Source organism: Podarcis filfolensis (assembly GCF_964270895.1).
Source record: "Podarcis filfolensis genome assembly, chromosome: 14".
NCBI classification, from domain to species: Eukaryota; Metazoa; Chordata; class Lepidosauria; order Squamata; family Lacertidae; genus Podarcis; species Podarcis filfolensis.
This window is the reverse complement of record NC_139616.1, coordinates 31,990,324-32,004,664: the sequence shown is the minus strand read 5'-3', so window position 1 is coordinate 32,004,664 and position 14,341 is coordinate 31,990,324. Positions and strand designations below refer to the sequence as shown.

General features: G+C 42.0%; 1 protein-coding gene across 38 annotated transcripts in view; it reads left to right on the top strand.

Annotated features, from left to right (window-relative positions):
• RBFOX1 (RNA binding fox-1 homolog 1) overlaps positions 1-14,341 on the top strand; it is a 1,446,067-nt gene that overhangs the window by 1,330,652 nt on the left and 101,074 nt on the right. For all 38 annotated transcript variants that reach the window (XM_083585208.1, XM_083585181.1, XM_083585184.1 and 35 more), the window contains 3 exons: positions 3,716-3,808; positions 5,780-5,840; positions 11,843-11,896. In XM_083585208.1, coding sequence (XP_083441334.1) covers positions 3,716-3,808; positions 5,780-5,840; positions 11,843-11,896 — 208 coding nt within the window. The remainder of the gene's footprint in view (positions 1-3,715; positions 3,809-5,779; positions 5,841-11,842; positions 11,897-14,341) is intronic.

Sequence of the window (14,341 nt, the reverse complement as noted above, 5' to 3'; positions counted from 1 at the left end):
TGAGGCCTTGTTGTGGCACTGTGAGTTTGACCTGTGAGACCTACACTGTTCTCATCTATTAGCATGAGGATGGGGAGTTTTCTTCTGCACCATGTCACATGGATAATCTAGGTGCCCAGACCTCGTGTGAATTGCCTGTAGGAAAGGAGAGGTAGTCCTCAGTTGCTGGCCTCCATCTGAACATGGACATTTCGGTACCAGAAGCCCTTTGCCCTTTTTTTCCCATTTTGGCTTCCCCCATGTCCCTGTCCCAACTTGCTCCCACTAGGAAAGCAATTCTGACTGTGCACAAGGGAGATTTCACTGTGATTTTGGTGCTACTGCTGAGGGCAGAATCCTAAGATCTGTTGTACCTGCACTACCTGAAGAGTCCATATACCAGTATTACAGAAATGGAATGGATTCTCTTCAGAGCATGCTACCCCACACAGGAGGTCAACGCCTTCCATTTGAAAGAAAACTTGTCTGTCCCCCCTCCAGATGTTATTGGATTCCATCTTCCATCAACCAGCTTGGCTTTGATCAGTGATGAAGGGAGATGGTCTCCAACAACATCAGGGGCCCATATGTTCTCCACCTCTGTTTTAAAGAATACAGTTCTATACCCTCCCTCCCTTCTAGTCATGCAGTTTTATTCTGAGGGAGGAGAGTTAACAGGGGTGGGAATGTCTAGTGTCTCACATTGTTTGAAAAGTTGGACTATATTTATGTACACAATGTTTTACTTGACTTTTTTGTAATAACTGAAATATTAAATTTCTCTGTCAGTACTAGATGAGATATTTGGAAGCTTAAAGTGCAAGTTCATATCTGTTGGAACATTCATTTAATAACGGTAGCAAAGTTAGATGGTATGAATTGCTTAAAGCACTATACTAAGCAAATGCTGAATTAGTAATGCAGAATTTTGCATTGCTGGGTGGAACAGTCCCGCCACTTCTACCTTGGTGCAAGATGAGAGTCATGGCTACACAACTCATTTCATTGCAGGCAGTAGAGGAAGAGGACAGCCCAAAGTGGCTCTGCTTAGAGGCAAGATCCACAGGCAAGGAGCATGGCAAAGTTATTCTATGAGGGCTGGAAAGAGAGGTACTCAAGGTCCCCCAGAGAAGCCAATGGTTATGGTTGATCTATATTTGTGTCAGCCATGCTCTGGTCAAGTTAGGGAGGAGGCAAGGTCCTTGGCCCAACGTGGTGTCCCTCTGGATACTTTGGACCACATGCCCCACCATCCCTGACAATTTGTTGTGCTGGCTGGAGCTAGTGGGGCTGGTGGGAACATCTGGAAAGCACCAGACTGGGGAAGGCAGTCAGAGGTGAAGCAGAGTTCTCTGGCAAGGTGGGTCAGGCAGGGAGAAGAGATAAAGATCAGAAGCACAGACCAAAGGAAGGGGTTCAGCTAATGAGTAAGAGCAGGTTCAATCCCAGATTCAATTTCCTGCATCTCCAGTTGGACTGGAAATGTCTGTGTGAAACCCTGAGAAGCAACTGCTGGGGAATATGTGGTTCCTCCAGATGTTGTTGAACTCCACTTCCCATCATCCCTGACCATTGGCTGTGATGGTTGGGGCTGGTTAAGGCATCTCGATCCTAGTGTTGTGTCCTTGGGCTTTCATTGTGAAAATAGGTGGTTCTGAAGAAATCCCTGTGAAAGTCATCATACAGAGATTGCTATTACTGTGTTATTCTAAGATCATAATTCCAGAGAGAACAAGCGAGAGTTTACTTAATATTCCATTGAGACTCTTCAAGTTCCCTTATTAGGCATGAGTCCATGGACAACCAAGAATAAGTGCACAGATCTGCTGCCTGCTTTGAAATAAATGGAAGCCTTTCTTGTAGGTGTTGGTGGTGAATCCAGAGCATTTATTTAAATTCCCATTCTGATAAGAATGACTGGGGTGAAGCAGGCTTCTCTCCTCGGTCTAGGAGTGCTGATTTTTGCAGTTGCCATTTCATTAGAAGTGAGTTGCCAGAAGGGTGCCATGGGTTGTATCCAATGGTAATCTTACTCAGACGAGACCCATTGAAATGAATTGACATGCCAAACTTAGGTTCATTCATTTCAATGGGTCTACTCTGAGAAGAATTCAATTGGCTATCACCCTTTCCTTATGAGTGGCCCACAAGCTTCAGGTGTCCTCAAGGGGTGTGGCAGCTGCTGAGATCATCACAAACTGCACCTTTGGAGGCTACTGCTTGATTCCTGCTGCCTGGGGATGGTTGGTGACCTGCTTCCACCCAAAGTATAGCACTTTAGGCAAATCTGTACAGATTTTGGAGCAACAGTGGGCTCATTCATATACAGCCCAAGCATATATATCCAATGTGCAGTGGGGGGTTGTTGGGGGAAGATGCGCATTTTCAACCCCACCACCAGCATCTTAGAGAGGATGTTTAGTGTGAACCTGGACCATCCACTGTCATCTTTACAGTGGAGAAGTGACATGGGCACAAATGACATGTGCACAATATAGGTCTTGATTTACACTAAACATCTGATGTGTGTGTTGATAGTGGGGTGTTGCAGATGTGCAAGGTGTGCTCACCCTCCACTGCATGTTGTGCATGTATGCCGAGCCTGTATAACAATCAACCCAGAACCTGATGCATGGACATTATTCTTATTTTAAAATGAAGTGAATAAGGAGGATGAAAACATGGTCTCATTCAGAGATACCCAACATGGTGTCCTCCAGATGTTGTTGGGCTGCAACTCCCATCAGCCTTAGCCAGCAAGACAATGATGGTCTGAGATGATGGGAGCTCTAGACCGATAATCTCTGAAGGACACCATGCTGCCTGCCTCTGGCCTAGCCAAACCTGGGTCGAGCTGTTTGCATTTCTGAATTCTGTTCTTTATTTATTCATGTCACACAATTATGTTTGATCTTTTTCTAAGAGTCAGGAAGTTTCTGCTCAGTTCCAAGCCCTATTTTCTTTCATTAGCGGTCCTTGCATTTTGTTTCGTTTTCCTGAGACCCCTCCTTTTTTTCTTTTTTCTTTTCTTTAAAGACAAAAAAAGTAAATATTATAGATTTCACCAAAATTTATAAAAACAACCCTAGTGTGTTGCATGTGAAAAATATGTTTCTTTGCTTCACAATGGCATGAAGGAACTAGTCCAAAGTTCTAGATGAGGTTTGCATTTTGGTGTTGAAATTTGTGCACAAAGTTTTGGTTTGTCTTACTATTTGGTTGAGTCGACTCTGCATGCCATTCAAAGTGAGCCAACTTTCTTTTCCCTCGCCATTCCCTTTTTATTTGTTTGTTTGTTTTCCTATGTGATGACATGGTTCCATTGGTTTAGGATTTTCCTTTCCTTTCTTTTTTGTTAGATTTCCTTCCCTCCTCCCCCCCGCCCCCCGCAGCGACAATTTAGATAACCAAACCAATAAATAAAAGTGAAAGGTATTTGGTGTTCATCCTTTGACTTTCTTCAGGGGATATTTAACTGATGAAAAGAGAGACAGAGAGAGAAAAGTTGTTCACGTTGGTCGCTTTATTAATTGCACATCTCGGTACGATTATAATTTTTATTTTTCTAATTTGCATGTTGCAGAAATGAAGAAGGAACAAGAACCTTTTTAATTAAAGAGAGAGAGAGAGGGAGAGAGAGAGAGAGAGAAAGACAAAGAAAATAAGCAAAGAAGTGGTCATTGTCTGAAATAATGATATGCACGTTATTTTCCCCCCTTCTCCCACCTGCATGCAGGGATTTGGTTTCGTTACTTTCGAAAATAGTGCTGATGCCGAAAGGGCGAGGGAGAAATTACACGGCACCGTGGTAGAGGGCCGTAAAATCGAGGTGCATGTTAAAAATATTTTCCTTTTCATCTTTTTTATAAATGTCTGCCTCACTCTCATTTGTTGTTTCAGATGCATCATAAGTGTCTCTGGTGTGCTTCCCCTTCCCCTTCCCATAGTTTTTTCTATATATATATATATATACATATGTATATAGATTCATATATGTATACATATATATTTATTTTTATATATATACATATATACACACACACACACATATGTATGTATATATAAATAAAGATAATTTGGCCTTCCTTGGGTTTACTTTTAATTTTCCTTTCTTTTCTTTTTATTTTACTTTTGGATCAATTTATTTTGTAACTCTTACCATCATCCTTATTGCTGAAAGCTGTATGGCAGAAGTGTGAGAAGCTTTTAACCGTTTTGCTGTGATCTGAAAGGTTTTGTTAACTCAATGGGTGCAATAGATATTTTTTTTTTAAAAAAAAAAGGAACAAAAATTGGAAAAAGAAAGAAAACCACACCAAAAATTAAGCGACAAAGCAAAAAAAAAATAACAAAAATTAAGGTCGTTTTTGGTTTATTTTTATTTCTTTATTTCTTTATTTATTATTTCATTTGTTTGCTTTCACTGCAGGGTTGAGGCAGGATCTACAGTGGCTTTCAAGACTATTCCCATTTGGAAATCAAATAAATTCTGCAAACTAAATACAAACTTAGGGTGGGTGGGTTGTAGTCTAAAATGTTGGTTTTCATTTTGGACAAATTCCCAGTTAAATTTTCCATTGGGGGTGTAATGGGAGGGGCTAAGCCTATGAATATTTATTTATACCACCACTGGATCCCCTTCAACACTGAATTGTATTTGTTAGAATTTTAAAAGAAAAAGAGAGCGAGAAAAAAACAAAAACCAATTGAAAATGCTGTCGTCTTTTGAGTAAGATGTTGCATGTTTTGCCTTTTCCATTTTCCCCTCCTTCGACGGTAGCGCTTAGGGCCCTCACCAAACTCTCAGTAACCATGGTAACTGTATACATACCCCATGCTGGCGATGGTGCTGAATGGTAAGTGGGAAAGTCCATCCGCCGTTTCACGTATCTTTTTAAAGCGCTGATATATATATATATATACCACGTGGATTTTTTTGACTTGTCGTATTAAGTTTTCTTGATGCTCTCTTCTCTATATTTTTTTATCTATATCGGTACGCCTGTAAATTTGAGTGTCTGTTTTAAGCAAGCCTTGGAGACACTGACTGGATTGAGGATATGACTTTTGCGCACATCTTACTCAGATTGTTAACTTCCATATTGTGTTAAATAATGCACCCTCTTTTTATCCTTTTGTTAGCTGTGGTTTTGAAAGCTTGAATGATTTTGTTAGTTTTCTTGCAATGAATCAAATGAGGCTCATGTCTTCCCAGTGTTGAATGCTACATGTTGCTTTCCCCAATGAATCCTCTCTTTGAAAGGGTTATGTTGCACAATGCTAAGATCCGTTTGTCCTTTTTATTTATTTATTTCCTTCCTTTCTTCCTTTTGGAAATTTGATTTCTCCCCCTGTACCTTGTCTCTTTCCCCCTTCTACTCCACTGCATGCCCCTTCATACAGTGTTTTTCCTTTTTCTGTTTTGAAATATTTTGTTGTTTCAGTGTTACCATGGAACAAGATGCATGCTTTTAAATCTTCAATTATGCAAAACCTTTTTTAATTTGCTTTTAATGTCTCTTTATTAAAGTTTAAAGGAGATGATGTTATTTTATTGAAATGATTTGGAAGTGGGTTTTTTTATATATACAAATGGCAGTGACAGTAAATGTAATTATAAATAGTTTTTTTTCCTTTTGTTATGCACTTTCTGCTATTTCTTACTATTTTTTATTTGGGGGGCATATATTAAATTGCATTTATACATGACTAATACCAATAGTAATGCATGCCTTTCATTAGTATCATGGACATTCCTCTATTGCAGAAATGGCACTGATTTACTTTTCTATGTGCTTAGGTAAATAATGCGACAGCTCGAGTCATGACAAATAAGAAAACAGTCAACCCTTATACGAATGGTAAGTACATGAAATGTGTGTTCTGGGGGTATTCCTTTTCCAATGTTCTTGTTACATAATGCTTTATTTATATACTGCTTTTTTGACTCAAAGTGGCTAATGGCAGATCGATGGGAAAGACAGATACGAAAAATGCATAAGAAATACAACAAAACAACATAAACAATATAAAATAGCAAAATCACCCAATACCCATCAGTCACTTTTATAAGTTGTAATCATGCTCCCATCACAGACATGATCCACATCATTCCATCTCCCACTGGGAAGCCAAGTTAACTCTCTTCTACCTTGGAGAAAGCTCTCCCTCAAACCAATCACCCATCTGCCTTTCCTGGACATAGCCAGGATTCAGCCGTCTGGGAAAATCTGGATGTATGGCAACCCATGTTGCAAGTGTTAAAAAAAGCTCAACACTTTTTGAAATATGGCAGCCCTAGTCATAACCAACTTGCTTTGGAAGCAACTCTGCACTTTCCTTGTCCTGCCATCTTCTGCTGTGGCAGAACACTGTTACTACAACCACCACCTTCCTTGGTTGGCTTTTCTGGAGTTGGTTTGAGCCTCTGAATGCTTCTTGAAGCTTCAGAATTAGACATATCGGAACTTTCCATTTGGTCTTTGTTCATAACCCTGTCGCTTTCTGAACAAATATCTTGTTTCCCTGACTCCCCTCCAGGAAAAAAAAGATGAAAGGGAAACTTTACACAGCTGATCAATAAAGCCAGCTCCTCATCACCAGCAGAGGCAGGCATCAGCCATGAAATAAAATGGACCTTGGTTTTCTTTCCCCCCTTTCTCCTACTTTTCAGAGCTCATTAATGAGATGGCTTCCATCATCGAAAGTGGGGGAAAGAGAGGCGGGTGGCTTTATTTTTTAATGACCCTGTCATATTTATCTCTCCCCATTGTGGTAAAATGAAAAGTAAAATAAAATAAGCACTTGCAGTTTGACATATAGTTATTAAGCTTGTAACAATAAATCATGGTGTTGAGGAAGCTCTGGAATTTCTTCTGCTTTTTTTCCAGGGGAAGCCCTCTTTTCCCCCCTCCTCCCCTACACCACCTCTATCTGCATATATTTGGTCCAAGTTATGCAAATAGTCAAATGAGACGAGGGTGGCACTGTGGGTTAAACCACAGAGCCTAGGGCTTGCTGATCAGAAGGTCAGTGGTTCGAATCCCCGCAACAGGGTGAGCTCCCGTTGTTTGGTCCCTGCTCCTGCCAACCTAGCAGTTCAAAAGCACGAAGTGCAAGTAGATAAATAGGTACCGCTCCAGCGGGAAGGTAAATGGCATTTCCATGTGCTGCTCTGATTCACCAGAAGTGGCTTAGTCATGCTGGCCACATGACCCAGAAGCTGTACGCCGGCTTCCTCGGCCAATAAAGCGAGATGAGCGCCGCAACCCTAGAGTCGGTCACGACTGGACCTAATGGTCAGGGGTCCCTTTACCTTTATCTTTCTGCAAATAGTCATAATTTCATTTTGCCCAAGCATTTCTGAAATACAGGCAGCCCCTCATTTATGCAGGGGTTATGTTCCGAGCAGTGCTATTTTCCTAGAAAAAGAGGTGCCAGAACGCACCATGGACACCTCCCTCTTTCTCTTAGATTGGCAATGGCACCCACCTGAGAGATGCCGGAACTGAGTTTCTGTGAGTTCCCCCTAGGAAAAACCCTGGTTCCGAGGTACCGCACTTGTCGGTGATATCACATATAATTGAAACCCACTGAAAAAGCCTGCAAAACCCCAGTTCCATCCCCGCTCTGCCCTGCCCTGCCCCCACCTCACCCTGTTCTGCCATTTTAGCAATGCTTCAGTGACGTCTTTATGATGTTTCCAGGTGACTTCCAGGTTCAGTGCAATGTGTGTATACAAGGTTGTACACATATTGAACACACATAAACGGGGGGCTGCCTGTGGCATTTAGATGAGGAGAGAGAGAGAGAGACAGAATGTTTGATTGGATCAATGCACGTTACAAGCTTTGGAACCAACGCATGAGTCAGATATGACATTAATGTGCTCTTTGTTTGGGAGTGGGGAGACAGGGGTCCCATCTGCATTATACATTTAAAGCAGTATCATACCACTTCAAACTGTTATTGCTCTCCCCAAAGAATCCCGGGAGCTGTAGTTTCTTAAGGGTGCTGAGAGCTATTAGGAGACCCCTCTGTTCCCTTCACAGAGCTGCAGTTCCCAGAGTCCCCTGCTTTGAGGGATTGATAACTACTTGGGGAATTATAGCTATGTCAGAGGAATAAGGGTCCCTTAACAGTTCCCAGCACCCTTCAAATAGCTGGGATTTCACTTTACTGCATTGCTTTGCTATGTTTTTAAAGTCCAGAGAGAAACATTGGAAGTTGCCTTATACCAAGTCAGATATTGGTCCATCTAGCTTAATATTGGCTATAATGCTTGGAAGTGGCTCTCTAGCATTTCAGACAGGGATTTGTCCCATCCCTAACTTCGAGATGTGGTGGATCTAACTGGCCTTGCTCCTTTGGATTCTTTCTTGAATGGAATGTTTTCATCCTCCATCCTCTTAGGATGCCTATCAGTTTTTATTGGCTGCCATTGTTTCTGGTGCCACCTACTGTTGCCCTTCACCTTACCACACCCAGTTGGGCATCAACCTCCATCTAGACCAGCACTGTCTATACCACCTGGATGTGGTTCTCCAGTGCCTCTGGCCATGGGGTCTTTGCTCGCCCTGCTATCTGACTTTTTCAGTCTCTGGTCCCAGTGTTTGGACCTGGCACATTCTGAATGCTGGGCACGTGTTCTGTTGCTGATCTACTGCCTTGCCTCCTTCAGTTGCTCTTCCTTTACGTCTGCATGAAGGACATTTTTTTTTCTCCCCCACCTCCTTCCTCCAAAAGTTTCAACCTGAAGAGATGAGTGTTGTGACAGCAAGACAAATTCATAGAATTACACCCACGGTGGTGAATTTACCTCCTCCAGCCGCTAACACTGGGTTCCTTGGCAGTTCCTCACTCTTATATGTCAAGCTTCTCCTCACACTTGATTAACCCACACAGTTATGGGCCAGCACATACCTCATTGACAAGACAAAGTAAAGTTTAATTGCTGTTATTTTCATGATGAATGAAGTGTTTCCTGTGTGAGCTTCACCAAGTTAGATGATACAGCCATCAAATCGGGACTGGAGAGAAAATGAAATATGAGAGTGACTTTCAGCTGAGATCATCGATCTGCATCTTCCAGAATAGTATCTCCCCCCACCCACCCATCTCCTGTCTTGGACAAATTGAGGCACCATTAGTATAACTTAAAATCCGTGGGTATCTCTCAACCTCTTCTGACAGAAAGGGCTGACAGGTGTGAAAAATCTGCCAAATTGCTCATATTTTGGATTTATACTGTTAGGAAATAAAATTATAATGGTATTCTGGAAAATTAAGCTTTTTGAAATTAAACACTTAATTTTATTCTGTTATTCAATTTATAAGATCTTTCATATTCTTTAGGCACCATAGAGGATAAATAAGATAAAATTTAACAATGAAGAACACACTCACATAATTCAGATGACAGGAACATAATAAGTAAAAGACAAAAGTAGAATTGTGCAATATGCAGTAAAAATTGAGCAGTCTGTGCAAACATTCTTAGCAGATGAAATCAAGGATTGCATAGACCAAGGGTTGTCAGCCTGGTCCCTACCACCCACTGGTGGGCGTTTCAGGATTCTAGATGGGCGGTAAGGGGTTCTACAGCACAAGCTGAATCCTCCTTCCATCGAGCACTGGTGGGAGGTAATGAAATGTTACCATCAAGAAAGATAGTCAATGTTCTACTTCTATGGTCAAAGGCAGCAATGATTTTAAGCTGCTGGAAACCACAGGAGGGGAGGTTGCTCTTGTGCTCGAGTCCTTCTTGCAGTCTCCCCATTGGGACATCTGGGTGGCAACTGTGAGAACAGGATGCTGGACTAGATGGACCTATAGCCAGAACCAGCAGCCCAGGCTCTTCGGATGTTCACAGATAGCAAAGCACGACTAGGAAAGCCCTTTCCCTGGCTGATACCCACCTCACCTGTTTATAGCCCTTTTGCACAGAAATGTTGATATTATTCACCATGATGTTGTCGCTGTTGCCGTTATCATTTTATTTTATCAAAAACTAACCTCAGAATGGTTTACATCAAAACGGAACGTCCACAAACACACACACAAAATTAAATATAAAACACAGAAAGACTTTTTAAAAAGTTAACATTATTATTTCATTGGGAGAATGTATTCATTTATAAACTGCTTAATACCAAAACAGACTTTTAAGTTCTCTACAGAATATAATAAATAGTTAAAGCTGAAAACATACACATCTACAGCTGCTTGTCCTGCTCACCGGTGCCCCTGCCATTCACCCCACATTAGCCATCTAGAGCTTTGCCTTCTCACTCCATGCAACTGCTAAGTATTTTTCTGAAGCCACTTCTGTTCTGCAAACGTGCTTTGCACCCCTGTTTACACCACCTTCACCTCATGTCAATTCCTCCTCCTCCTCTCTCCTCCTACCACCAGCATGGTAATGTACTGCATCTCCCTCCTCTCACACACTGCAGCTGCTAAGCACCTCCAGGTAAAATCCTCCCCCTATTGTGTGGCCAGGTGGTCCCTCCCCCTACCTGGCCTGATCACCTTGGCAACACCTCCCCAGGCGGGATTGGGCAACTGGCTGAGGTAGGCGGAGACCTCCAGGTATCCCACCTGGGGAAGGCGAAGCCAAGCCTGTGCTAATGGTGCCGCATAGGGTCCAGGGGCTGCGCGTGACCACGCAAAAAGCACCCCCCCCCAATTTAATGTGGGGAGCGGTCATTATGAAGCCACCATCTCCTCCTATTCTGCATATCCTTCAAAGTCTCTGCATCCATCTTTACCCTATGCCCATGCTGGCTATTCCCTCTTTGGGGAGCACTCTGCTTTTCACCTTCTGCCCTTTCCTCCTCTCCTCTCCATCCTTTTCTCAGCTCTCCCTTATACACAAACCAATCCCATTTCCCTGCCACATTCTCCTCCCTATTCTGTAGTCCTCTTTGCATGCACACCCCACGAAGATTTATGTGACTGTACCTTTCAGATGAATGCAGTCTTAAGAGGAAGCCCACAAGTTAGTTTTGTCCAGTTAGAGAAGTTTCCAATCTTTTGATGAATGTTGCACATATATGAGTGTTTGTTTGGTGATAAATTATCTCTTCTAAATTACTACATTGAATCTACACATGAGGAAGCTGAGAAATGTGAGACGTTTTAAGTACAGTGAGAAGGGAAGACGGCTAGAGGGGGGAAATTCATTTTTAACAATGGCAGGGTAAAGTTGGGATGGAAAGACATTGAGAGGAAAATAGAACTTTTAAGCAATAGCAGAGTTTTGAGTAAAGCTGGGATGGGGAAACATTGAGGGGAAGTTCGTTCCATTTGGAGTTTTTGTTCTTAACGTTGAACAAACCCGTTTTAACACAGAGAAATTGCAGAGATAACACAGAAACCAACAAGCACAACATAGTTTCCCCCCAACATCCTTCTCCATGTACTTAAATCTGCCACCTCCCCCATATCATAGCCACTTCTGATGTGCATCTTGCCTTCTCTTTTGACTCCCCCACCTTGATTTCGTGCAAATCCAGGATTATGACGGGACACTACAAATCTTCCAATGGGGGCTGCACATTGGTGGCATTACATTTTTATGTATATAGAAGGAGAAGTAAAATAAATAAACAACAGCAGCAAAATTAAATCATGATAATTTACTGCTATTCATGTTTCATTTTGCATATCCAGATGATATTAAAGGGATACCCCTTGGACCATCTCTTCCAAACTGCCATCAAGCATATAACTGCCTTCAGTTACAACCATTTTTATGAGCTGTCACATTTAAAAACAAATAAACAAAGCAATTTGTAATATTTATGATCCCACACTATAACCCTAGTGCATTTTCTTTTGGTTTTTTATGTCTTTACTGTAGGTTGGAAATTAAATCCAGTGGTGGGTGCTGTCTATAGTCCAGAATTCTATGCAGGTAAGCAGATACCATGCATTTTGTGGGTGTTTTGGAACAGCTTCACCCCAAATAGTGATTTTCTTTCATTCCATAATATCTATTAATACACTTGGGATGTTGAGTTTCAGTGTTACTAAGTATATAATTGGCATGCATTTTATTTGCTTAAGAATGGGAAATGGTACACTGAGGAGTGCAGCCAACTAAGTTTTAGTCAGAGCAATTCCACTGAGATTAATAAGCACAACTAAATCATGGCCATTAATTTCAATAGGTCTACTCATATGACTCTGCTCATTGTTGTCCGGATCTTAATAACACGTGGTTTATCTTTGTTCATGACACTGGCTACACACAGTGAGGGAAAAAAGTATTTGATCCCCTGCTAAATTTGCCCGTTTGCCCTCTGATGAAGAAATGACCAGTCCATAATTTTAATGGTAGCTTTATTGTAGCTGTGAGAGACAGAATAACAACAGGAAAACCCCCAGAAACCCAGAAGACAAAAGTCAGAGATTGATGTGGTTTTCCTGTTGTTATTCTGTCTCTCACAGCTACAATAAACCTACCATTAAAATTATGGACTGGTCATTTCTTTGTCAGAGGGCAAAGAGGCAAATTTAGCAGGGGATCAAATACTTTCCCCCCTCACTGTACAGTCCATTCCAGAACTCCATTCGACATCTAAAAAGTTTGTAAACCAAAGCGCAGCTTCTGATTGGCTGCAGGAAGTCCTGTCGGACGTCTGGCTTCCAAAAGAACATTAGAAAACTGGAACACTCACTTCCGGGTTTTGATTGTTTGGGAGCCAATTTGTTCGGGAGCCGAGGCATTTGAGATCCAATGTATTACTGTATTTGGAAGATTAAGAGCTGCACATTACTGAAGAAAGAAGGCTAGTGTCAAAAAGAAGCATCCCTGTGTCACATTTTCCCTGGACCCCCCCCCCAATGTTTAGTAGTACTTTGTGCATAGATCAGGGGTGGGGGTGTCATGCCGAGGTGTGTGAGAATATGCCCCTCTCAAGGCCATGGCCCCTCTCCCCAGGACATACCCCTCTAGTGTTTTTGCCTGACTGAAATGAATCCTTGAACTCTGATAGTGCCTGTTGCTTGTCCAAGATGAAGGATAGAATGTGTGATTGTATGTAGAAACGACCTACCTGTACCAAGGGCACAATTTGCATGTGTTGCTCCACCTGCTTTTGCCTCTGGCCACTCCCACCACTGGCACATTATCCTTGGAAGGTTGTTCAGAACTGAACGTGGCCTTCAGGCTCATCATCAGATTGTACATCCCTGTGCTTCATACCACATCACTGCCTGCTACTGATGGGGACAAGGAAATGTCTCCCAACAAGGACTGCAAGTTTGGGCAAATAATTCAAGACAGGGATGACATTTTCTAGGTCAGGTTTTTGTCCCTGGCAACGTGGAGTTGTGCCTGCCAATTATAATTCATTCCAGAGCTTAGATGAGGCTTCACTCTATCCTTCAAGAATTGTGGAGGAATGTAATAGTCAGAAGTCAGAAATGCCCCATTAGGTCCAACCCAACCCACGATGCCAGAAGCAATCCCACCCTCCTCCAGTAAGGAATTATCCAATCCACTCAAGTATTTAATTCGTTGTGGTGAATCATTTCATTTTTTTTTTTCAAATTTCCTACCCCTCCCCAATGCTACATGCTGTTTGGGTAAAAGGAAACAGCATGTGGTCTGTCATCTGTTTGTCTACCTGCAGGTTGGAGCAGTACTAGCATTGCTTTTCTCAACTTGGGTCCCCAGGTGTCCTTGAACTATAACTCCCACAGTCCCTGACCACTGACCATGCTGGTTAGCATGACCAAACAGCAGCACCTTGGGTAGAGCTGGAAAGCAGGAAGTAGGCTCAGACCTGACCTCAGTAGTGGTCCCAAGGGCACTTTTTTGCTTTCTCCAGTATAAGTAGGGTTGCCATATTTAAAAAAGTAAAAAAGAAAAAGAAAAAAGGGAGGGGACACAGCTTTTGGAGCTATTTCTGCTGCTTTTTCCATTGTGTTGTCATACATCAGGATTTTTGCCAATTGCAAAATGCCCCTCTGATGCCATTTTTGCACCCATAAACTAGGAAATCAGGGATTTTCCTGACGTATGGCAAGCCTAAGTATAAGTGAGCAAATCAGCAAAATTCTGTGTTTGGGGATATTGTTCAGGTGAATGCTAGACCCATCCTCCAGCCTTGACAAAAGGTTGTGTATGTGCCATAGATGTGTGTGTGTGTGTGTGTGTGTGTGTGTGTGGATGAGACACATGGGGATGTCTCATTATGCACAGAGGAAATAGAACACCTCCTTGCTAAAGGAGTCTTCTCAAATATTAAAGTATTCCCTTCACACTGCCATCAATGGGCATTTAGCTAGTAAATAAATTATAGCAATTATCTTTGTTAGTATAAAAACAAATCTACTCAACATATAGTTGTAT